Source organism: Melopsittacus undulatus (genome assembly GCF_012275295.1).
Source record: "Melopsittacus undulatus isolate bMelUnd1 chromosome W unlocalized genomic scaffold, bMelUnd1.mat.Z SUPER_W_unloc_1, whole genome shotgun sequence".
Taxonomy (NCBI): Eukaryota; Metazoa; Chordata; class Aves; order Psittaciformes; family Psittaculidae; genus Melopsittacus; species Melopsittacus undulatus.
In genome coordinates, this window is record NW_022993942.1 from 2,131,305 (window position 1) to 2,157,008 (window position 25,704).

The 25,704-nt window shown below is 44.9% G+C and overlaps 1 protein-coding gene across 1 annotated transcript in view; it reads left to right on the forward strand.

The window, feature by feature from the left end:
• The first annotated feature begins 3,143 nt into the window (after positions 1-3,143).
• LOC117438195 (zinc finger CCHC domain-containing protein 14-like) overlaps positions 3,144-25,704 on the forward strand; it is an 83,910-nt gene continuing 61,349 nt past the window's right edge. Inside the window, exon 1 of the mRNA XM_034073677.1 lies at positions 3,144-3,707. Coding sequence (XP_033929568.1) covers positions 3,144-3,707 — 564 coding nt within the window. The remainder of the gene's footprint in view (positions 3,708-25,704) is intronic.

A 25,704-nucleotide genomic window follows, 5' to 3' on the forward strand; every position in this document is an offset into this window, starting at 1 on the left:
TGGTACGTCCTTGCTTCTGTTCTGTTCTAGTCTCTGTTATCATGAAGGCTGGAATCCTTGGTCTTATTTACTGCTTCCTTAGTTGTTATCAGTCCCATGATGTTCCTTCACCTGTCAGCTGAACATTCTTTACTCCCTATGTGTTAGCAAGTTAGAACAGTTTGCTGTATTTTACTATGTTAGTTTAAAGACACACCCACTATTGTTAGTTTAAACCTATAATTTAAGCCTACAAGGTAATAATCAGATACCTGACTTTAAGCACAGTGCAGCACTTTCAGGATGGATTAATCCTGGGTAAAGACATCAATATAAACAGAAAAGCCACCAAAGAACTTGGTGTCCTTATGTCTACTGCTGCAATTCAATGCAAACCTTTCCTAAGGGACTGAGAGCACTCTGTTTTCTTCATTATCCCTTCCTCCAGTAGACAATACAGGGCATGGCAGGAAAAGGAAGCACATGGTTTTCATTCAATTTTCGGATCGCTACAAGGGAAGGACACAGAGAGGCTGTGGGATTTTCAAGGACCCTCTCATGGCAGGAGTCTGCCACACATAAGCAGAGTTGTGTAGCTTTACAATATATGACATTTTGCAGACCCAGTTAGCATCCTTTGATTGTTTACTCTTGCATTTCAGTATGGCTTCAATAAATGCAGTTGATGGTGTAAAAATATTCCACAGGGAAATAAAAAAGGATAAACTACCAGCATCTGGAATTTTTGTGGTGTGTCAGTTCGTCTTAGCAAGGTGCATAATGAGGTATACAATAAGCCATCACCCAAAGGAATAAGCTTTTTCCTCTTATATGATACCAACACAAATGTTCATATAACTCGTGACAAAAAGCAGTCTGCATTTAGGCACCGTGTTCATCCCACAAAGATAAACTCAAGGCAAAAATACAATTGTGCTCCTAAAAACATTAGTGTTAGCTCTTTTGTTTATCTGCCTTGCAGAAATATTGCACTTGTTAAACTAAAACACATGCTCTGTCTTGCAAGATTGCCATCATATAAAAATCAAGTCTGGAATCATTCTTTGCCTGTCTGAGGCGGCATTTAAAAATGTTGTTCCTGGCCTGCTCCACTTAAAGATCACCACCCATATCATTTATCTATCTGATGCGCAGTCTGGTTACCGGGCTGCAGCAGACATACAGCCAAGTCCCATAGAAAAACAGTCTAGGAAAAAAATAAATTATGTGTCAGCCTCTTGGTTGCTGGATACTGTGAAATGTGAACTCACTCCTCTAAATGAGATAACAAGGTTTTATTGAAGGACAAAGTCAATAAAGCAAAAGCAACAGCACTGGGCACGTGACTGTAGCCAGAGGTGCACTGATTAGCATGTTACAGGTTTATAAACTTTCACTATTGCATTAGTCATATACATATTCATAATTCCCATGTATAGGCGGGGAATATTATAACTAGCTCCAGGAACTTATTAACATACCTCTCCTCTTGGCGTCTGTGAACTGCTGTCCGGTGATTGTGGGCAAGGGTCTGGAGGATGAAGTAAGCAGTCTTCCTCATGGTGTACTTTTCACCTTTGGCACAGTTGGATGTCCCAGTAATCACACAGCTGAAACCAGACATATCTGTAATTCTTCTGATAGCTAGCAAAGATTTAGAACAGTGTGACCTTTGTACAAAATTTATTGCAAGCAAAACAGGACGGGTAGACAAGGAGTATCCCAAGCTAGTAGATGTTTGGGAGGCACTGTCTCTAAACTAACTGATACGTAGAAGGATGGAGTGAAATAATTCACTCATGTTTAGTGGGGCCACTAAATTCTGTTATCTCACCACAGACTTACAACACAAACATTGTTCTTTATTTTCAACCGAAGTTAAGCTAAAAGTACTTTAACCCTATGTTGTCCAGGCACTAGCTTTCCTCATATCAAGCTCCCCCCCTTCTTTACCAATTCTTTTGCTGTGACTCTATTTTGCTCAAGAGTTCTGTCCATTTTCAACTTGTTGTCTAATCTTAATCTTTAGTGAGCATTGTGAACTCATATCCACACAGCAACACCTATGATTTGCAAAAGCCAATACATTTATGTGTTTATCACAATACCATCCATGCAACCCGTAGGCAAATCTGAAGATGATAAAGGTGTTACAAAATGTTAACCAGAATCCCAGCTTAGAGTGGGAAGGGGTGTGTATGTGCGGGGATATCACCATTTTAAGAGCCCTTCAGTGTCGCTAATTTCCACATTTTTAAAGATAATCTGAAGTCAACTGCCCAATTGGCTTTGACTGCATAGCACGACTTGGTTTGAAGAGGCTGTTCAGGTAAATGCTGGTACCAAAAGCTTTATCAGGATTTTGGCATTACACACCCAGCAGCAGCTTGGCTATACCGCACCCCTGCACCAATCAGCGCCAGGGGCGGGATTAAGGGGGGGCGGGGGTCTATAAGGTGGTGATTGACAAATCTCCGAAACCCTGTTTCTGTACGCGAGGAAGAGTGTAGGGCCTGTGTACTGATAGCCAAGCACCAGGTGTGCCTAGACGGCTCAGCTAATCGCTGAGGGGGTGGGTGTGATCCTCCGTAAGGTCAGGCCGGGAGTGAAGGTGCTCTACCGCTCTTTTTTTTTTTTTTCTTCCCGCTCCGTTTCCGGCTGTGACTTCTCACTGCGGGATCCTTCCGCTACCAGCCGGCTGTGAGCGTTCAGCCACTGTTCCCTCCGTCTGCTTGCTGCCTTCCTACGAGGGATTATTTCCCGCGGTTGTGGTGGCGGTGGGGCGGTTTTGGTGGGGCCAAGTGTGGCGAATGGAGGCAGCTGGCGCCCGGTTGAGAGAAAGAGCTACCCAGTGAGGGAGGGAGAGCGTGGGAGCGCAGAGACCTGCTGGAGGCCTCCAGGCCCTGCCGGGTAGGGACCCCGCGGCCAGGCCACGCTTCAGCGCTCGGGCTTGCGCCGCCGGTGGCTGCCCTTGGGGCTCCTCGCTGCCGGCCCCCCTCTCCCCCCAGGGGCTAGGCTTGTCAGGGGGGCGGGAGCGCGAAGGGGGACTCTTCGGGAGTATTGAGGTCCCGGCCTTACGCATCCTCGGGGCGCTGTTGCTTGCCCTCGCCTGCGCGGCCTCCAGCAGGGTGTGCGCCCTCCGGGCCGGGGGAAGGCGGAGCGCCATGGTGGAGAAGCGGTGCCCGAGGCTGCAGCGGGATGGTGTGTACCGCTGGTTCTCCGAGCTGCCCTCTCCGCAGCGTGTGGAGTTCCTGTGCGGCCTCCTGGACCTGTGCATCCCGCTGGAGCTGCGCTTCCTGGGCGCCTGCCTGGAGGACCTGGCCCGCAAGGATTATCACTCCCTACGTGATTCTGAAATCAAGGCCAACAACCCCGCAGACCTGGGGAGCCTCACTAACCTGACGGACGAGGTGATACGCAGCAAACTTCTGGTGTCTCTTGCCCTGCTCGGGTCTGCCCACCGAGAGGCGGCCGGGGTCCTCTTCCGTACCCTCACCCACATCGATTCGGTCATTAACAACTATGGGCTACAACTCAACGAGGGCCGCACAGGGGATGAGTTCCTGTTGCTCTTTACAATGGCATCCAACCATCCTGCTTTCAGCTTCCACCAGAAACAGGTCCTGAGGCAAGAGCTCACCCAGATCCAGAATATCATGGCCAGCACCAGCAAGAATCCCAGCACCTCTACCCTTGATGCTATGCCAACCTATCCTGGATGCCATAAGGTGGGTATGCTGCTTTTGCACACCATGATGGCAGTGCTGCAGGGCAGTAGATTGTGTCTTCAGCTATGATTTTAAACCGTTCTTTTAGTGCAGGCATTCTAGTGGTAAATGGCAGCCTAAGAGACTTGGTTAATGATAGGGATGGTCAATTGAGTGCAAAAAGAGGGGATGCATGGGGTTTTTATGGGCTTGTGACATTTAAATGGGAAGGGGTTCACAAGCTGATCAACAGGCAGCAGTGCAAACCTTAACTGATTGCTTCTGGCAGTACATCTGTTGAGGGGACAGTCCTGCCAGTTGTGTGGAAGACCAGTGATTTAGTAGAGGAAACTAACATGTAGTATCTTTAGATTTGGGAGCAAGCATCTGTTTTAATAGTTTTCTTGGAAGAAGTTGGAAAGGAGGATTAGCTTTGGGAGTAGCTTTCCCGTGGCAAAGGTATCTTGGCAAGTCTGAGTTCTGTTTAAACAACTGATGGCAAATGCTTTGAGTTTTTGATACTAAACTTGAAGAACTATCGTGGTTGCTCATCACCCTGAATCTCTGGAGCTTAGTGGTTCACTGTCATTAAATTGCTGTTTGTACATTCAGCTGCCAGCAATTAAGCTAGACAGTATTATTTTAAGATGTTTTGCTAATCATTACATATATTACTGAGTGCTCAAGTGCTCTTGGCCTTCTGCAACTTAAGGGAGTTAAACTGTCTTTTTGACTGAATTTAACCTGCTTGAAGGTTCAAGCTAAGTACCAGTGAGGTGGGGTATGTGATCACTTAAACAGTCTCTAGCTTTTGAGGATACATGATATCAGTCAATAAATAACTGTGTTAACCTTCTATTGGGAAAGGTGGTGTATACCTAAAGGCTATGAAAATCCCTGTGTTGGAGTAGGATCCTAAATAAAGTTTTTTCAGAGGGCTCAGTACAGATTCTGTTGAGTACTGAATTTCAGACTGAGATAGAAATCTATTCTGTCTTCCCCTGAATACATATTTTTCTAATTTTGCGTTTGAGTACTGCTGCTTTAATTGTAAAATTTAAATGGGTATTAAACTTTATATTTCTCTTAATCTTCCCTTCCTATGTTAAAGACATAAAAACAGTGCTTTTTCCTGACCTTTTGTTTTAAGGGGAAAGAACAAGGTATGGGATTGCCTTTTTCTACAGTTTAAACCTCCATGTGAACAAAATATAGAAGGATAGATTTCATGCAGAAGTGTATAATTAAAACCAGAAAAAAACTTCCTTTCATAGAATCATAGAATAGTTAGGGTTGGAAAGGACCTTAAGATCATCTAGTTCCAACCCCCCCGCCACACCTCACATTAGACCATATCACCCAAGGCTTCATCTAAGCTGGTCTTGAACACTGCCAGGGATGGAGCATTCACAACCTCCCAGGGCAACCCATTCCAGCACCTCACCACCCTCACTGTAAAGAATTTCTTCCTTATATCCAGTCTAAGCCTCTGCTGTTTAAGTTTCAACCTGTTACCCCTTGTCCTATCACTACAGTCCCTAATGAATAGTCCCTCCCCAGCATCCCTGTAGCCCCCCTTCAGATACTGGAAGGCTGTTATGAGGTCTCCACACAGCCTTCTCTTCTCCAGGCTGAACAGCCCCAACTTTCTCAGCCTGTCTTCATAAGGGAGGTGCTCCAGTCCCCTGATCATCCTCGTGGCCTCCTCTGGACTTGTTCTAATAGTTCCATGTGCTTTTTATGTTGAGGACAGCAGAACTGCACACAATACTCCAAGTGAGGTCTCACAAGAGCAGAATAGAGGGGCAGGATCATTCCTTTGACCTGCTGGTCATGCTTCTTTTGATGGAGCCCCGGATACAGTTGCTTTCTGGGCTGTGAGCGCACACTGCTGGCTCATGTTCTTTTTCTCATTGACCAACACCCCCAAGTCCTTCTCCGCAGAGCTGCTCTGAATCTCTTCTCTGCCCAACCTGTAGCTGTGCCTGGGATTGCTCCCACCCAGGTGTAGGACCTTGCACTTGTCACGGTTAAACTTCATGAGGTTGGCATCAGCCCACCTCACAAGCGTGTCAAGGTCCCTCTGGATGGCATTCCTTCCCTCCAGCATATCAACTGAATCACACAGCTTGGTGTCATCAGCAAACTTGCTGAGGGCACACTCAATTCCACTGTCCATGTCATTGACAAAGATGTTGAACAAGACCGGTCCCAACACTGATCCCTGAGAGACACCACTCATTGCTGGTTTCCAACTGGACATTTTGCCATTGACCACAACTCTTTGTGTGAGGCCATTCAGCCAGTTCTTTATCCACTGAGTGGTCCATCTGTCAAATTGATGTCTCTCCAATTTAGAAACAAGGATGTTGTGTGGGACAGTGTTGAATGCTTTGCCAAAGTCCAGGTAGATTATGTCAACTGCTCTACCCGTCCATCAGTTCCATGGCCCTATCATAGAAGGCCACCAAATTGGTCAGGCAGGATTTCCCCTTAGAGAAGCCATGCTGGCTGTCGCCAATCACCTGTTTTTCATGTACCTTGGCATGCCTTTCAGGAGGATCTGCCTCCAGGATTTTGCCAGGCACAGAGATGAGACTGACTGCTCTGTACTTTCTCGCATCTTCTATTTTTCCGTTCTTGAAAATGGGGATTATAGTTCCCCTTTTTCCAGTCGCCGGGAACTTTACCTGTCTGCCATGATTTTTCAAATATGATGGCCAGTGGCTTTGCAACTTCATTTGCCAGCTCCTTTAGGACCTGCAGACGGATTTCATCAAGTCCCATGGGCTTGTGCACATTCAGGTTCTTAAGATGATCTCTAACCAGATCCTCTCCTTCAGTGGATCCTTAATTTTTTTCTGGTTTTGAATGGTGCCAATGCTTGCAGGACTTGAGTTGTGGATTCTTCAAACTATTTGCTTGTAGGTATGAAATCTAAAGTGGTTGTATGATTTTTGAAGATTGAAACAGTGCAGCAAATTGTCTTCAAATGAGGGACAGGCATATGTCTGAAGAAGCAATTATTTAAATGCTTTTGCTCTTGAGATTAACAGTGACAGATTTATTTTTAATTGGAAATGATGTGACTGAGTTTTCAGGCTGGTTTTGTACCTTACGATGTCTGTTCAGGGGTCTTATACCTTTGCCACAAAGGAGATGGAATGGTTTTCTGGCCAGTACTTTGACCCAAGCATCTCATTCTTCTGCTGATGTACAGTGCTTAGAGCTGCAAACTGCTACTCTCTTCGTAGTGGAGGGGGAACTGTAAGCATCATGCCACATGAAAACCAGCAGCCAAATGTCTGCTGCTGTACATATACATCTGTGTCCTTTGGTAGGCAAATTGCCACTGCTGAATTTGTGACCCACTGAGAAGGGGGAAATGCCTCTGTCATGGTTCAAGCCCAGCTGGTAGCTTAGAGCCATGCAACTGCTTGCTCACTCCCCTGACTTCTTCCCCCACAGCTCCCAGAAGGGTGGGGAAGAGAATCGAAAGAATGTAACTCCCATGGGCTGAGATGAGAACAGTCCAGTAACTAAGGTATAACACAAACCACTGCTGCTACCACCAATAATAATAATGATACGGGAAGTAGCAAGGGGAGAGAATACAACTGCTCACCACACGCTGACTGATACCCAGCCTGACCTGAGCAGCGATCTGGCTTTGGTGTGACTCCCCCCAGTTTATATACTGGGCATGATGTGCTGTGGTACGGAATACCCCTTTGGCTAGTTTGGGTCAGGTGTCCTATCTCTGCTTCCTCCCAGCTTCCCCTCCTCCCTGGCAGAGCATGAGACTGGGAAAGTCTGTGATCAGTGTAAGCATTACTTAGCAACAGCTAAAACCCTTGTTGTATTATCAGCATTGTTCTCAGGCTAAAGTCAAAAACACAGCACTGCACCAGCTACTAAGGAGAAAAATAACTGTTACAGCTGAACTGAGGACTGTATCCACTCCTTATTTCACACCATTCATGTCATGCTCAGATCCCATTTTTTTTTATATGCCGTCACTTCTTGTCTCATATACATATGTATGTATAATACACACCCCCCAACACAGAAAGAGATATCATTCCTTAGTTTGTGGGCCAATACCTATAAAGTTGCTGAATTCATCTAGTCCATGATGTCAGGCCCCATCTTTTGTACCCATCTTTCAGTGCAGGAGAAACAGTGTGTAGTGTTGGATTGCTGCCTGCTGACGATACCGCTGAAATTGTCACTGCTGAGCTCCTCTGGTTTCATCAAAGTTCATTCTTTGTTGGGGTGATGATCAGAGGGAAGTCAGGCTCAGGTGATGGTGACCTTAGATGATGGTGATCAGCAGTTCTGCTGATGCTAGCTTTTCCTATGACTTTATTCTCTGCTAATCATCATGACAGCACATATCTTGTTTTTAAAGCCCAGAGTAGTGATGGACATCTAGCTGATGGGTTATAAAAGTGTTATATAGCATGCAACAGCATATAATTGAGTTCATTGGCTGTTTTCCCCTAAAATCAAATCCACTTGAGGTACACACTGGACTTCCCCATCTTCCTGCATTACCCAGCAAGTATGTCCAGGTCCCTGAGCAAAAGCAATCCCACGAGTGGGTTTCCCTTTACCTGAAGCAGGAAAAACTCAGACTGTCTTTCCCAACAAATTCTTTATGTTCACCAGAGGAACTTTGTCCCCCCTTTATAGTGCATAAAAGTTCTGATTGGGCTGGGCCAGCCCTGTTGGGTGATGTTGACCAACCAGGTGGCTTTTGGTAAATGTGTATCCCTGTTCTGCTGACAGACAAGGTAGGCCACAAAATGACCACACATTAGCTGTATAATATGCAGAGTTTATTAAAGAAGCACACTAAAAGCAAACACACTAATGCGAATTAGGTAAGTATCTCTATAGTGAATAAGTACAATAAGGCAAATCGGAGATAGAGGTATATAAGTACCAAAGTAAGTTAGCAATAGGTCGTTACTGTATAGAGAGAATAGAGATTAAGAAGAAGTACATCACCAATTACCCCTGAATCATCATCCAGGCCCAGCAGCCTGCTTCAGCACAGACTGCTTTATCTTTGAGTTGCCAGTTGCTCTGCTTCCATTGCTGCAACCACCCCCACAGGGCATTTGCCACCATCCATGAGTCAGTACAGAGATAAAGTACTGGCCACTTTTCTCATTCAGCAATGTCCAAGGCCAGCTTGATGGCTTTCACCTCTGGAAACTGACTCCATTCACCCTCTCCTTCAGCAGTTTCTTCAACTTGTCTGGGGGGACTCCATACAGCTACCTTCCATCTCTGATGCTTTCCCACAATACAACAGGACCCATCAGTAAATAAGACCTATTGCTTTTCACTTTCTGACAGTTTATTATATGGTGGGGCCTCTTCAGCATGCATTACCTCCTCCTCTGGTGACATTCCAAAATCTTTGTCCTCTGGTCAATCCATGTTAACTTCTAGGATTCCTGGATGACTGGGATTTCCTGTTCTAGCTCACTGTGTGATTTATGTGGCCCACTTATTCCATGTAGCATCAATTGCATGATGTGTAGAGAAGACCCTGACTTAGAACATCCAGCCCAGCATGGGCAACTGGAGTGCCAGGAGGAGCTGTGCTTCAGTGCCAATCACTTCTGAAGCAACTCTAACCCATTCATAGGCTGCCAGGATCTCTTTATCAGTTGGGGTATTGCCTCTGTATCCCTGACTCCAAAATCTGAGGGGTTGACCTCAAGCCTCCTCTGGAGTTTTCTGCTGGAGGCTCCAGGTAGGACCATTCTTCCTGGCTGTGCTGCAAAGCAAATTTTTCACAACTTGCCTGTTCCGGACTGGTCCAAGGGCTACTGCATGAACTATCTCTTATTTAGTTTGCTCAAAAGCTTCTTGTTGCTAAGGGGCCCATTTGAAATCATTCTTCTGAGTCATGTGATAGAAAGGGCTTGCAGTCAGACTGTAATTTGGGATATGCATTCTCCAGAACCCCACAACACCCAAGAAACCTTGTGTTTCTTTCTTGTTAGTTGGTGGAGACATTGCTGTTATCTTGATCACATCCGTGGGTATCTGGCAACCTCCATCTTGCCATTTTATTCCCAAAAATCAGATCTCCTATGCAGGTCCCTTGACCTTACTCCGTTTTATGGCAAAACCAGCTTTCAGCAGGATTTGGATTATTTTCCTCCCTTTCTTAAAAACTTCTTCCGCTGTACCTCCCCACACAATGATGTAATCAATGTATTGCATATGTTCTGGAGCTTGTCCCTGTTCCAGTGCAGTCTGGATCAGTCCATGGCAGATGTTAGGGCTGTGTTTCCACCCATGGGGCAGTTGATTCCAAGTGTACTGGAAACCTCTGCACGCAAAAGCAAACTGTGGCCTGCACTCTGCTGCCAAAGGAATTGAGAAAAATGCATTGGCAATATCAAGTGTGGCATCCCACTTGGCTGCCTTTGACTCCAGTTCATACTGAAGTTCTAGCATGTCTGGTACGGCAGCTCTCAAGGGTGGTGTGACTTCATTCGGGCCAAAATAGTCTACTGTTACTCTCCACTCTCTGCTGGACTTTTGCACTGGCCATATGGGGCTATTAAAGGGTGAGTGGGTCCTACTGATCACTCCTTGGCTCTCCAGTCTATGGATCAGGTCATGGATGAGAATCAGGGAGTCTCGGTTGGTGCGATATTGCTGCCTGTGTAGTATTGTGTTTCCAGTTGGCGCTTGTTGTTCTTCGACTTTCAGCAACCCCACAACAGAAGGATCCTCTGAGAGACCAGGAAAGGTGGACAGCTGCTTAGTTTTCTCTGTTTCCAAAGTAGCTGTACCAAAAGCCCACCGGTACCCTTTTGGGTCTTCGAAGTACCCTCTCCTTAGATAATCTATGCTCAGGATGCTTGGAGCTTCTGGACCAGTCACAATGGGGTGCTTTTGCCACTCCTTCCCAGTCAGGCTGATTTCAGCCTCCAGTAGAGTCACCTCTTGGGATCCTCCTGTAACTCTGGAAATATAGATGGGTTCCACCCCTTGATAGCTTGATGGCATCCTGGCTGGAGGCAGGGGCCCTTTAATAATGATCCTAAGATTCTCCACTTTACATATTGTAGAAAGTGGTTAGAATTCCTTATCACAGGAGCTGGAGTAAAATCACATCTTCCAGTCCTTCTGGGAAGCTGCTCACCCAAGACTGGAGTAGCAGCTTTCTTGGGAGGATCATCCTTGACCACTGTTCTCCAATTCACACACCCGTTCCTCCATAGCTGAGGTAGGTTTTCCATCCCACTTTCTCATGTCTTATCCATGATCGCACAGGTAAAACTGTGGGGTGGCCCATCGAGTGTACCTCCTCTATCTTCTCCCTCAGGAAGTAGGTTACCTTCTGTTAATAGCTGAGATGTGGGTTGGTACATGTAGGGAGCTGGATAGATTGTCTCTCAATTGTTTGAACTCCTGGGTCAGTTTTTCCACAGCTGAAATGGTGGAAGGGGTGAGATTTTCTTGGTACTCTTGGAGTTGATGACTCACTTCATCCACTGTTGGTGGTGTTGCCTCACTCCAGGTCATTGATGCCATTGAGTGGGTACATGATGATGGCACACACCATGTAAGTTTCCTCCTTATGGGTTATATCCATTCAACTTTATTTAGATCTACGGATGCATTCCTGGCATCTGGCCTACGATAGATCATCATCTATGGAGGATGATCAGGGGACTGGAGCACCTCCCATATGTAGGTAGGCTGAGAAAGTTGGGGCTGTTCAGCCTGGAGAAGAGAAAGCTGCATGGAGACCTCATAGCAGCCTTCCAGTATCTGAAGGGGGCATTTAAGGATGCTGGGGAGGGACTATTCATTAGGGACTGTAGTGATAGGACAAGGGGTAACGGGTTAAAACTTAAACAGGGGAAGTTTAGATTGGATATGAAGAAATTCTTTACTGTGAGGGTGCTGAGGCACTGGAATGGGTTGCCCAGGGAGGTTGTGAATGCTCCATCCCTGGCGGTGTTCAAGGCAAGGTTGGACAGAGCCTTGGGTGACATGGTTTAGTGTGAGGTGTCCCTGCCCATGGCAGGGGGGTTGAAACTAGATGATCTTAAGGTCCTTTCCAACCCTAACTATTCTATGATTCTATTGTCTCTAGAACAGCTAATTCCCTCAGGTACTGGATGGCTCTTTCTATCCTGGTCTACTTGGTTGAGTGACACATTACATCATCCTTGTAGGGAAACCTTTCCTTCACGGCTGCCAAGAGCCACCTCCAGAGGCTAAGGGTCCTTTTCTCTTTTGCAATCTCTTTGTCAGTTCCCCCTTCCCTAGGAAGTGATCCCAGCTGCTTGGCTTCCCTACATTCTAGTTCTTGGCTCTCTGCCCCTTTGTCCCAGCATCAGTGCAACCAGGTGATGATGTGCTCCTTTGGATGATGGATGAAATCTTTTCAGGTATTCCGCAGTTTGGTTGAGGTCTGGGATTGAGAAATTTCCTCTTCTTCTTTCTTTCTTTGATTCCTGTAGTAATCCCTCTCAATCAGAAGGTCCCCTGTAGCACATGCAGTGGGTCTTTCTTCACTGCATGAGTTGTTCTTTGTGGCTCTTGTTTTCTTTTCCCCTTGCTTACAGGGGCAACTGGTATTGGCACGGATTGGTCTGTTGGTTTATCTGCAGTGTCTTTCACTGTAATTGGAGTGGCTGCAGTTTTTGTCAGCAGAGATGGAGTGGCTGTAGTGTTTATTGTCAGGGTTGGTGTAGCTGCTGTGCTTTGCGGTTGGGTATCTGTGTTGTCTGTTGCTTTGCCATGAGATCCAGTTACATCTTTTTCCAGAGACTCTCTGTAGGCATAGGCCAACCCCCAGCATGTTGCCGTGATTTGTCCCTCAATGGTGGGGGAGCGGAGGGTGTGAGGGAATGTCTCCTTCATAGGTTGACCCTGTGAGGAGTTAAATAAAGATGTGTAATTGCTAAAAATTCCCATTATATGCCTCCCAAAGTATATAGGTGATGACCACGCTGAGAACACAAGCCGGACCATTTTCATGATCAATGATACTCACCTATTACAAGTAATTACCTTGATGTACAGTGAAACAAGAACCTTAGACCAGGCCCCAAAGCCATTAAACATTAAGCAGCAAATACTGGTTGCAAGTAAGGTGTGACATGCTGAAACTCTGAGATCAATCACTACAACTCTGAGAGCCAATAAGTCAGCATTGTGACGAGTGACTATTAATCTGAAACAATGGATGCTTATCACAAATATGATTAGACACATTATGTTGGGCATGACAAAGGACTGTAGTGGTTTAAGCTCAGCTGGTAACTCGGGACCATGCAGCCGCTCCCTCACTTCCCTGTCTCTGCTTCCTCCCAGCTTCTCCTACTCCCTGGCAGATCATGACACTGAGAAAGTCCTTGGTCGGAGGAAGCATTACTTAGCAACAACTAAAAACGTTGCTGTTATCAGTGTTGTTCTCAGACTAAAGTTGAAAGCACAGCACTGCACCAGCTACAAGGAAGGATAAAAATAACTGCTAAAGCTGAACCCAGGACACAAATTATTTGGGAACTTGAGTTGTGTCCCTCCATTGGGAAATAGCAGCTTTTTTTGCCTAAGAATGCCAGGGTTGTGTCACTGCCATCAAGCTCCTGCTGGAGCATTTTAGAATCATAGAATAGTTATGGTTGACTTAGGTTGACTTGACCTTAAGATCATCTAATTCTAGTAACCCTGCCCTGTAGCTGTGTGTCGTGGTTTAAATCAAGTCCACACACAGCTCGTTCACTCACTCCCCCCCTTGCTCCCCCAACTCCCAGAGAGTTAGGAAGGAGAATCCAAAGAATGTAGCCCCCACGGGTTGAGATAAGCAGTTTAATAGCTAAGGTATAACACAAATCACTACTGCTACTACTACTACAAATAATAATGATAAAGCCAATAACAAGTGAAGAGAATACAACACCTCACCAGCCACTGACCCATAACTCACCCCACCCTGCCTGACCGAGCACTGACCGATACCTCCTCCATCCCCCCAGAGCTCCAGCCCTTCTGGGTCTCTCCCGGTTACATCCTGGGTATGACGTGCTAAGGTCTGCAATACCTCTTTGGCTAGTTTGGGTCAGGTGTCCTGTCTCTGCTTCCTTCTGGCTTCCCCTCCTCCCTGGCAGAGCATGAGCTCAGAAAAAGGCCTTGGACAAAACCGAACATTTGAGCAGTAATTCAAAACATACTTGCTATCAGCAACCGTTCTCAGCCTGAAAGTCAAAACACAGACTGCACCAGCTACCAAGAAGGAGAAAAATGACTGCTACTGCTCAAACCAGGACACTGTACTTGGGATTGCCCCAACGCAGGTGTAGGACCTTGCACTTGGCATGATTAAACTTCATAAGGTTGGCATTAGCCCACCCCTCAAGTGTGTCAAGGTCCCTCTGGACAGCATCCCCTCCCTCCAGCGTATCAACTGATCCACATAACTTAGTGTCATTGGCAAACTTGCTGAGGGTGCACTAAATCCCACTATCCATGGCACTAAAAAATGTTGAAGAAGGTCAGTCCCAACACTGACCCCTGAGGGACATCACTGGTCTCCACTTGGACATTGAGTCATTGACCACAGCTCTTTTCGTGCGGCCACCCAGCCAATTCTTTATCCACCAAGTGGTCCATCTGTCAAATCGACGTCTCTCCACTTTAGAGACAAGAATGTCACGTGGGACAGTGTCAAAGGCTTTGCACAAGTCCAGGTAGATGATGTCAGCTGCTCTGTCCCCCTGTCCATCAGTTCTGTAGTCCCATCATATAGAAGGCTACCAAACTGGTAGACAGGATTTCCCCTGAGTGAAGCCATGCTCTCACCAGCCACATTGTTGCTTTTCATGTGCCCTAGCATGCCTTCCAGGAGAATCTGCTCCAAGATTCTGCCAGGCTCAGAGTGAGACTGACTGGTCTGTAGTTCCCTGGGTCATCCATTTTCCCTTCTTGAAAATGGGGTTATATTTCCCTTTTTCCAGTTATCAGGAACTTCACCTGACTGCCATGATTTTTCAAATATGATGGCCAGTGGCTTTGCAACTTCATTCGCCAGCTCCTTCAGGACCCGTGGATGGATTTCATCAGGTCTCATGCACTTGTGCATGTTTAGTTTCCTAAGATGATCTCGAACCTGATCCTCTCCTACAGTGGGCCTAAGGTCCTCATTCTCACAGGCCCTGCGTCTGCTTTCCAAGACTTGGGTGGTGTGGTCAGAAGATATACATACACATACACAGACAGAGAAAGTCTGTGCATAGACCAATCCCTATAGTGCTGCTGAGTCCATTCAGTCCATGATGTCAGGTTCCATCTCTTGTAACAGTCTTTCAGAGCAGGAGAGGCTGTGTGCAGTGTTCACACTCATGCATAACCTGGGGAGAAGTGTCCATTGCTAAGTCCACCACTCGATCATGAATCCATCTCTTTGTTGCATCTCTGCCCTGATGACCCCTTACCACCGGCAGCTGCTCCTTCCCGGCCTCCGGCCCCACTCTCGCCGCCGTTTGGTCCCTGGGGCTGTTCTCCCTCAGCTCCCTGCAGCCTCACGAAGACAGAGGCGAGGACAAGGCCCAGGGTGGTGAAGAGCAGTGGGATGGCCAGGTACAAGTCCACTGCCATGTCCATCCCACCCTGCTGCTGGAGCCTGCCCGTATTACAAGTCATTACCATAAAGTACAATGAGACAAGAACCTTAGCCCAAAGCCCCCAGCCAATAAACACTAACACAGCAGATACCAGCTGCAAGTAAGTCACTACATGCTGAAACTGTGAGATCAAGAGCAACACAATTGAGAGACAATAAATCAACATTGTGATGAGTGACTATTAATTCAAAAAAATGAATGCTTATCACAAATACAATTAGACACACTCCAGTCAGATCTCTCTTTATCTCAACCCTTCATGTCCCACGTTGGGCGCCAAAACGAGCTATCATGGTTTAATCCCAGGCCATAAATCAGAACCACTCAGTCTACTCCCCCCCTCCTTTCTTCCCCCTGCTCCTGGAGGGATGGGAAGGAGAATTGAAAGAATGTAACTCCCACGGGTTTAGATAAGAAAAGTCCAATAACTAAGGTATAACACAAACCACTACTGCTACCACCAATAATAACAATGATAAGGGAAGAGAATACAACACCTCACTGACCAATACCTAGCCCAACCCAGCAGTGAACCAGCCCTTCCAAGTAACTCTCAGTTTACATCCTGGGCATGACATGCTGTGGTATGGAATACCTCTTTGACTAGTTTGGGTCAGGTGTCCTGTCTCTGCTTCCTTCTGGCTTCCCCTCCTCCCTGGCAGAGCATGAGGCTCAGAAAGTCCTTGGTCAGAGTAAACATTTGAGCAGCAACTAAAAACATTGGTGTTATCCGTGCTGTTCCCAGGCCAAAAGTCAAAAACACAGCACTGCACCAGCTACTAAGGAGAAAAAATGACTGCTACTGCTGAACCCAGGACAGTTATTTTCAGTTATGACTACTACTTTAACTTGAAATTCAAGAGACAATCTAGGTTTTAATCTGAACAATCAGCTGTTCGTCTGTGAGCCAGATGCTTTGCTATGGAGGGAGTAGACACAACATTTAGAGTTGAGTAAAAATAGTTTGATAATCTCTTCTGCATTCATTTGAGTGGTACATCTGGAGTTGTTGAATAAGCCACTCTTGTGTTAAAACAATTTATAAATAATCTAGTGAAACTAGGGCTAGGTGGAACAGAGGGCTTTCCTTCTCCCTTTTCCTCTACAAAATGCTGTGCTAAGGGTAAGATTAGGCATAGTGAAGAATATTTCTATTCCTTTAACTCTCTGGGGTTGCTGTTGTATTTGATTAGTCTTCATGGACTGTTTCTGCTGATGTTCTCAAATAATTTCAGTTGAAAAATCCAAAGTCTTCTGTTCAGATGTTTGATGCTGTACCCTCTCAGACCTTAAATGATTGATGAATTTTTCTGCACTTATAAACATGTCACTCCTATGGTTTTATGATTTATAGCCTGTGCCTTTCTGGTTTGTGAGGCCAGCTTATCCACCTTTACTGTGGACTCTTACTTCTTTAGAAAACAAGCCTTTAACAGTTCCTGAACACCAGATGCTTATTCTTTAATGGCATCTTGGCTTTCTTCAAAGATGTTATCCCAAAAGGCCCAAAGCAATTTACTTGCGACTTCTCAGTATCTTTATTTCACTGGAATGCCTTGTTCTTTATTCAGAATCTAGTGACTGCTTATTAGTAGTTGTGCTGAGCCAAATCTATGGGATTACAGTAATGTTCAGGTATGGTGAACATTCCTCCCAGAACTGATATGACACTGAGTTTCTTAAGTTGAACAAGTTGTACAAGTTCTTCCTGGGCATTTATCTACTGTTAAGCTTTTGCCAGTGGTTCTCCTAACTCTCCTGGGACACTGTCTTCTGCAGTTTGTAGCTCATGAGTTATTGTTCCTCTGGTTTGCTTGGCCTCAAATTAAAACAAAAAAAAAGCTGTTACTACTTTGGAAATAAAACTTTGATTTGCAAAACATTTTTCATTATTTTACTTTTCCTAAGCAAATCCAAACCTTTGCAGTATTTGCATGTTTAAGTCAGTGGAAACAAAAATATTTAAAATTTGGAATGAAAGTTTCAAGCAGTCGGATTCACGGGTTATAACCCTGATATGTAGATAAACTCCACCACTCATTAAAGTTGTAAAGTATGTATGCTTTATTCAGCGCTGAGGAGCATGGGGGATCGCTCCTCCAAAGGCATGCACATCCCAGCGTTGTTCTCTTCTATATTTATCCCCTAAAATACTGCATATGCATTAGGTTATACAATATGCCTATACATAATCATGTCTTATCCTCGCCTCATATTATAATGAGCTAAAAGGTCCTTTGTGCTTGCGCAGTGTCTCCTGGTGGTCGTGGGCAAGGGTCTCAAGATGAGGTAAAGGAGTCTTCCTCAAGCCTGAACTTTTCACCTCTAGTCGTCATGCATGCTCCCTGGTCTCTTGGTCCAGAGAACAGGAACCAAGTTAATGTTAAGCAAGCAGTATACATTGTTTAGCAAGCAGCTACGGCTACTGTTCCTTCCTCTTATCAATAGCCTTGCATTCTCCCATCCTGTTTTGGCGAGCACAGTAAATGTTAAGCAAGCAGCATACATTGTTTAGCAAGCAGCTGCAGCCCCTAATAAATCATTCCTTGACTCTAACTCCCTTGCATCGGTTAGCCCCTCACATCAACCCCATTCAGCTCACTAACAAAGTGCTCCATTTGGAACTAATCAGAGCTTTGTGATTTTTCTAGGCCAATTTGAAACTGCTTTCCTTTGTGTGGCTGAATCAGATAGTATATGAGCTCAGTCAGTCAAGACATATGGGCTAAATTAATCTTTACCAAGTATATACAAATTAAGTCTTTATGGAGAGAACTGGAGATTATGTATAAACAAAATGTGAACTTTAAACTGCACGTGATGCCTATTGTAAGGATGGTGGAGAGAAGGGAATACAAGATGAGAGGCAATGTATTGTAACAAACTGCTTGTTTAGAGATTTTTCTGATCCATGTGGATCTTACTGAGTTCTTACTCCCTTTCATGTATTGTAATTGTTTATATTTGCTGATTGTTCTGTATATTTAGAACCTGGTTGTTCAGGATAACATAGTCTTGCCTGAATCTAATTTTCTAGCTTTCTGTTACTCGCTTGCTCTCATGAAATCTCCTCTGGCCAGGAGGATGATGGTGTCATTGCTCAGTCTGCTGGAACTTCCTCTCAGAAGGAGTGAGAGTTTAATCAGCTCCAGGAGAGAGATGGTGTGGGATAAGCTTGGGTGAAGACTGACTTTGGCAAGGAGACTTAAACTATTCTTCACCTGATGCACGGATGGACTCCACAACTAGTTGAAGTTGTAAAGTAGGTATGCTTTTATTCAGCGCTGAAGTGCATGGGGATAGCTCCTCCAAAGCATGCACATCTCAGGGTTGTTCTCCCTTTACATTTATTCTCTTAAGGTATACATAGACATGAGGTTGCTCAATACGCCTATACATATTTATTATCTATCCCCGCTTCGTATTGTAATGAGCCGGAAGGTCCTTTGCGCCTGCGCAGTGCCCCTTCTGGTCATGGGCAGGGGTCTCAGGATGAAGTAAATGAGTCTTCCTCTTCTTAAACATTACACCTTTTAATCTTCAGGCATGGCCTTAGTGTTTGGTCCTTGCCCAGTCTGCTTCTCCCCCGCTTCTCAGTAGAACCAAACATCTGCTTTTGTCCCGTATCAGTAGAACTAAGCATCTGCTTCTCCCCCTCAGCAGTAATCAGTGCCTTGGCATGTTAAGTGCTTAGGACAGACAATACTTTTGTTTAAGCAAAGGAATTCCTTTAACCCCCTTGTACAATTTCTCTGTATTACTCCCTGTACATTGGTTACCCCTGTATCAATTCCCCCTTTTTCTATAAAGTGAGTAAATTCTTTTACTGTATTATTTATGACAGAGCTATCCATGTTCCTTCTATAGATTTATGAAGTGATTTTGATATACATACAATCAGTAAAATTAGTAGTACTATAGCTAAGATTAGAAGGCCTTTGTTAAGTATATCTCTGAACTATCCAGTAACTCCTAGGTTATTTAGCCATTCATCCAATCCCCCTCCAACAATTTTAAGATCTTGCATATTCTCCTGCAACTTTTGCAGCTTAACATGGATTGATTCAGAATGGTCAGATAAGTTCATGCAGCACATACCTTCGAAATCCTCACATCCATGTCCATGGGTAATTATACCATGGTATAGATATAAAGGATTTAATTTTAAAACCAAAACCTTTCCTACAAGACACCCACTGTGTCTTGCAGGACCCAAACCACCAGATGCCTGCTGCCTCTTGTGACTGTAAACCACAAGATGCCCGCTGCTTCTTGTGGGTGTATGCCAAGCGGATGCTAGCAGCCTGGTATACGCCTAATTGGGCCAAGCTTCATGCAGTATGTGCAGCACTTGCACTACCCTTATCTCATATTCAGGTAGTAAGTGATACCTGGATTTATATTCTGATTACAATTGCAACATTGTGTTAACACCCATGGATCGCTCTATCTTTCGCGAGTTAGTCTGTTATTACCGCTCAGTGTGATTTTTCAGGGAGCATTTGGGGCCTTTTTGACTCAAGTATGATGAATCCAGCTTTTCCCTGTGAGTCTGAAAGATTTTATATACACATAATCTCCAGGTTGTATATTATGTGCAGGACTATCCAGTCCTCTGCTTTGAGTTCCAGCCACATGTTTTTCAATTTTCCTGAGTTGTTTTCCTAACTCTTTTATATAGTTATTCATAGTTTCTTCTCCCACTTGGAGAGACATTCCCTGTTGGACCCCATATGGTCTTCCATATGGTCTTCCATACAGAATTTCAAAAGGTCTCAACCCTTTGAGTCCTTGATTTAGTTCAAATTTTTAGCAGACCTGATGGAAGTGACTGGGGTCAAGGTAAACTGGCCTCCTGTCCCAGTTTCACAATTTGTTGTTTAATTAGATGGTTCATTTTCTCCACCTGACCACTTGACTGAGGGTGGTAGGGAGTATTAAATTCCCAATCAATACCTAGTTGTTTGTTAATTTGTTGTACCACATTTGAAATAAAATGTGGTCCTCTGTCCAAAGATGCAGTGGCTGGAACTCCATATTATTTCCTGTAACAATATTTTCATTACCTCCTGGGTTTTTGCACTTCTAGTTGGAAAGGCTTCTGGCCAACCTGAAAAGGTGTCTGTTAGTACCAGCAAATGCCTATACCCCCCTTTCCTTGGCAGTTCCGTAAAGTCAATCTGCCATTGTTGGCCTGGTCTGTTTGTTCCCTTTTCGATTTTTCCAGATTACAGGGTCACTTATATTACTCTCCATTGCCTCCCAGGGCCATCTCTCTCCCTGGTTAGTTCCCCCACAAACACAGCAGTTAGTTACATTCAATGCTTTAGCTATATTTTCAGCAAGATTTACAAAGAGATTTTAGCAACTGTGGGAATTTCATATTGGACTCCAGTTTCCATTTCATGATAATAAATGATGTTGTATTGACTCTGTATTTTTCTTTGATCTTAATACTAATAATCACACCTGGGTCTTCCATATATCTTAAGTCCAATTTTAGTTACTTCTTTCTGTTTCCAATTTTTCAAATCTATGAGAATTAAATTTACTGGATTGCAGGCACGGTTCGTACAGATACTGTTTGTTTGTATTCTTGCTATTGAAGGTCGTAGAGTCTTACAGTGATAATCATATCCCCAGCCTGCAGTATCCCAGCATACACAAGACCATCCTTTTCTTCCACAGAGGTGTGATGACTGGTACCTAGCTGTTTGACTAGGTACATAATCAGGATTTATATGACATTGGTATCCACCTGGGCAAATATATTTTGGTTGGCTACTATAGTATCGTCTCCACTCTAAACTTCCACGATTAGTATCTAAATCATCATCTATAATATCACATGCATCAAAAATTTTTGACAGTGAGGTACTCAAATTGGTTATAACTTCATTATAACTTATTCCAATTAATCTTCCTTCTTCTGAATTTGTTCTCACTGAGTTTGATTATATATGCAACTGCCTATATTTTTTCCTTTGCATTCATAAACAGTGTGATAGATCAGGGTTTGAGAGGTTACTCTCCCTTGTCTAGTTGTGGTAATGCATCCACTACAGTTGTTGCGAATGTTTTTAGAAGCCACGGCATTTTCCCATATGGTTCCTATCAGAACTGACACCAAAAGAGGTCCGGTCAGGATCATAGTGCTCAGCGGTCACAGCCCCAGGGGTTGCAGCCCTCGGCAGACCTTTTCAGCTGCAGCACCGACTCCCTCCGGTCTTGCCCTCTCTGGTAGGTTAAAGGTATATTCCTGGTCCGGCTATTACTGAAATAGTATTTGACCCATAACAATTATTCCAACGAGGTGGTAATTTCACACTGAATGCAAAAGACCTGTAATTGATTCCTCAAATTGTTTGTGGTCTCCCCTAGGAGTAATAATATACTTCAAACAATTGGGACATTTGACTCTTAAAATAATTTCAACTATATCTTCATTTCCCATATCAGATTTACAGGAGTCAATATGAATTCTCTCAGTTACTTATCCCAAGTCCTCTTGAGGGTCAGCTTGGCGTCTCTGGGTTCAGTCACAACTTTACATTCTTTTATGGGTCCTTTTACTCAAGACGCGTGTGTCCACCCTTTTTCAGCAGCTCTTATCGCTGTTTCCCTAGTTAAAAGAACAAGAAATGGTCCCTCCCAACGAGGGGATAAACTCTCTTCTTTCCAGCTTTTATGTCATTCTAGTTCTAATTCATTCACTGGAGCCGCCCCATGGCACTCCCCCAGGGCAGTCTCACTTCCAGGGTCCAGACTCCCTATAGCACACACACCGATCCGGTTCCACAGAAGAGCTTACTCCCCCACCTCTGCTCAATATTCTTTCTCCACCAGTTTCAAAGCAACCACTTTCTTTTTTTATCCACTTTCCATGTTTCCTGCTTTACTCCCGGTCCACATTTATTCAACAACCCTTCAGTCCTGTCTGTCAACATGTCTGTTTCCACTTGTTTGCCTACCCCGGCACCCATCCCATGCTCAAACACAGGAGCTGCTCGAGCTCCCCTTCTTTCCCTTTGGTTTTCCTTTCCCCAGTATCACGATCTGAACAACATCTCTTCAGCTTAGCTTTCAGTCCTTTTCCAAAGCCAAAATTAAGGGATCAGGAAGAGGTATATTAATTTTGCACTCTGTCACATCTGCATACATTACTTCATTCCATTTTACTTGCCACCTCAAAAACAACATTAATTGTAACAATGTATCATAATTCAAAGTTCCATTTAGTTTTTTTTTTTTAGGCCATTTTTCCTGATCTTCCAAACTATACAAAGGCCACCATTGGCTGCAATATTTTACCAACGTTTTCTTGTTTACAGAGGCCCCAGAAGACCCTCTCAGTTCCTTCCAATGTGCCAAAACGTAACCCAATGGGCTTTTCTTCAGAATTTCCTTGTTTTGACCGGCTCCCATTTCAGCCAATCTTTTACAAATCTCTATAGCTTCTCTTTCCCAGTGCTCTGCAAATGCACTTATGAAAATATGAGAGCACCTACACATGATATTCTTAAGGGGATCGGTAAAATAATATCTCTGGGTTCTGCAGATTAGCTCCCCTGTTGTTAGATCATAGTTTCAGTTACAGCAAGATTTCCTTTGCAACCACGCCTCTTCAAATTGTCTTTGATACTTTTTACAAACCCTTTCCCAGTTTTTTTTTCCTTCTAACTTCCCGGAATTCTTCCAGGACTTTGTGGCTTTCTCCACAAAGTAATCTTTTTATTTCTGGTCCAAAAATAACTGATTAGATAACTATAATTTCCCACCCGCCAGTGTTTCATAAGACACACCGGGCAATATCTGCCCCACTGGCACCCTACATGGCTGTTGAAGTGGAATCTGCACCGGGAGCACTGCCGCAATATCCACGCAAAACGCTACCCGTTACATACATTTTCACTCCCACAAGGCACACAGGGACTTTCTGAGCTACTTAATGACTGTACACAGACAAAAAGATACACGGGACAGAAAAACTTAGCAAGAGGGGCAGCCAGCCCCCCCCCCCCCCCTTTCTAAGCTGCTCACACAGACAAAACACACAAGCTTACACAGGAAGGACAGCGGGAGGGGCAGCCAGGCCCCCCTTGCTCACACAGACAGGACACACAGCACCAAAAACATGTAGATGCTTTGTCCATCTCCGGCCGCTCTCCTCGCGGAGACACGGAACCGTGGATTGGGACTCCACACTCGCTTCGTAGCTATGCTACGTCTCAGTCACACAGAAACACAAACTTACACATGGGATCCCACACACTCACACTATGGTTTCGCCTACCCTTCTCCTGCTTCTTATGGTAGCAGGTCCGTCCTGCTTCTCAGAACTGAGATGCAGCAGAAACGTGGTGGGTTCGCTTACCCTTCACCTGCCCCCCTAGCAGGTCCGTCCTGGCTCCCAAAACCTGGGATGCAGTGAAAACCCGGGATCGCCCGATCAGCTCTCAGGATCACTAGCAGCCGCTCCATCGGTCAATGAGTCCCTTGCTTGCAAGCCCTACCTCCCAAGGGGAACTTCGCTGTGCGCCAGATGTCTCTGCGCGCCTTACCAGCAGCCCCGGGCCACGCGTACACCTTACAGGTCCCCTAAATTACCTAAATCCCAAACATACCGTTTCTCCGCAGCCGGCACAGGTTGTTGTCTGTCCCCGCAGTGAGCAGACGGGAAGCGGAGCTCCTCCAGGCAAGCAGCGGTGGCACCGAGGATGTGCACCCCTCGGCCGATCCTGCAGCCGGACAGAGGCCTCCTGCCTGGCTCGCCGAAGTGATGCGCGGATAGACTCCACAACTAGTTGAAGTTGCAAAGTAGATATGCTTTTATTCAGCGCTGAAGTGCATGGGGATAGCTCCTCCAAAGCATGCACACCTCAGGGTTGTTCTCCCTTTACATTTATTCTCTTAAGGTATACATAGACATGAGGTTGCTCAATACGCCTATACATATTTATTATCTATCCCCGCTTCATATTATAATGAGCCGGAAGGTCCTTTGCGCCTGCGCAGTGCCCCTTCTGGTCATGGGCAGGGGTCTCAGGATGAAGTAAATGAGTCTTCCTCTTGTGGGCAGGGGTCTTCAAAATGAAGTAAATGAGTCTTCCTCTTCTTAAACATTACACCTTTTAATCTTCAGGCTGTCATGGGTTCAGCAGTAGCTCATGCTCTGCCAGGGAGGAGGGAGAGATAGGGCGCCTGGTCTGGGCTAGTCGGGGAGGTATTCCATACCACAGCACGTCCTGCTCAGGGAGGGGACTGGAAGCTGGCCAGGAGGGGAGGGGTTAGCTCTCTCTTCCGGGCTGGGCTCGTGTCGGCGGGTGGTATCGTATTCTCTCTCCCTGTTTATTTCCTCTAACATTGATTTGTTAGTGGTAGCGTAGTGCTTTCTATTATACCTTAATTGCTGGACTGATTTTACCTCAATCCGTGGGTTGTTAGGCATGGCCTTAGTGTTTGGTCGGTGCCCAGTCTGCTTCTCCCGCGCTTATCAGTAGAACCAAACATCTGCTTTTGTCCCGTATCAGTAGAACTAAGCATCTGCTTCTCCCCCTCAGCAGTAATCAGTGCCTTGGCATGTTAAGTGCTTAGGACAGACAATACTTTTGTTTAAGCAAAGGAATTCCTTTAACCCCCTTGTACAATTTCTCTGTATTACCCCCTGTACATTGGTTACCCCTGTATCACACCCTCCCCCCAAGCTTGATATTTTATGGCTGGTCTTCCTAATGGGAAAGCTTAATACTAAGTTTTTGTTACTGCTGGAAAGCTGTGTTGAAGAAGCATACAAGTAAACTTTATTTTTTGATCAAAAAATAGTGTTGAAAAGGAAAGTGGGTACTTGTAATCCTGCTTTCTTCTGAAACTAATCTGTCCTTCTGGATTTATTTCTTTGCACATATAAGTTTTCTTATGGATGTCAAGTATACCAAGTCTTTACTTGTGCTACTGTGTATATTTATACTGTGTATAAATCTATAAATGTCAGTCTTAAAATGGAGCTTACAATAGGTAATTTTAGAGTAAGGATGTGCTCTTTTTAACTTGCTTTATGTATTCTGCCTGATGTCAGTGTGTAAGTCTAATGGTAGGGTGAGCAAAGTATTGTTTTCAGCTTAAGTTGTCCAAACTCACTCCAGTCTCACATAAACAGGGTCTGAGTGAGCCTTTTTCCTTACAGGGAGCTGTAGTCACTGGTTTTGGTTACAATGAATAAAGGATAGCTTTTCTTGTGATGTGGAGATGCAGATTTTCTCTTGTGATTTGTGAAAGGCTAAAATGGATGCTAAATTCTATTTATAGCTCTCCATACCAGGATTTTGCATTGATTCAAAATGTGGCAA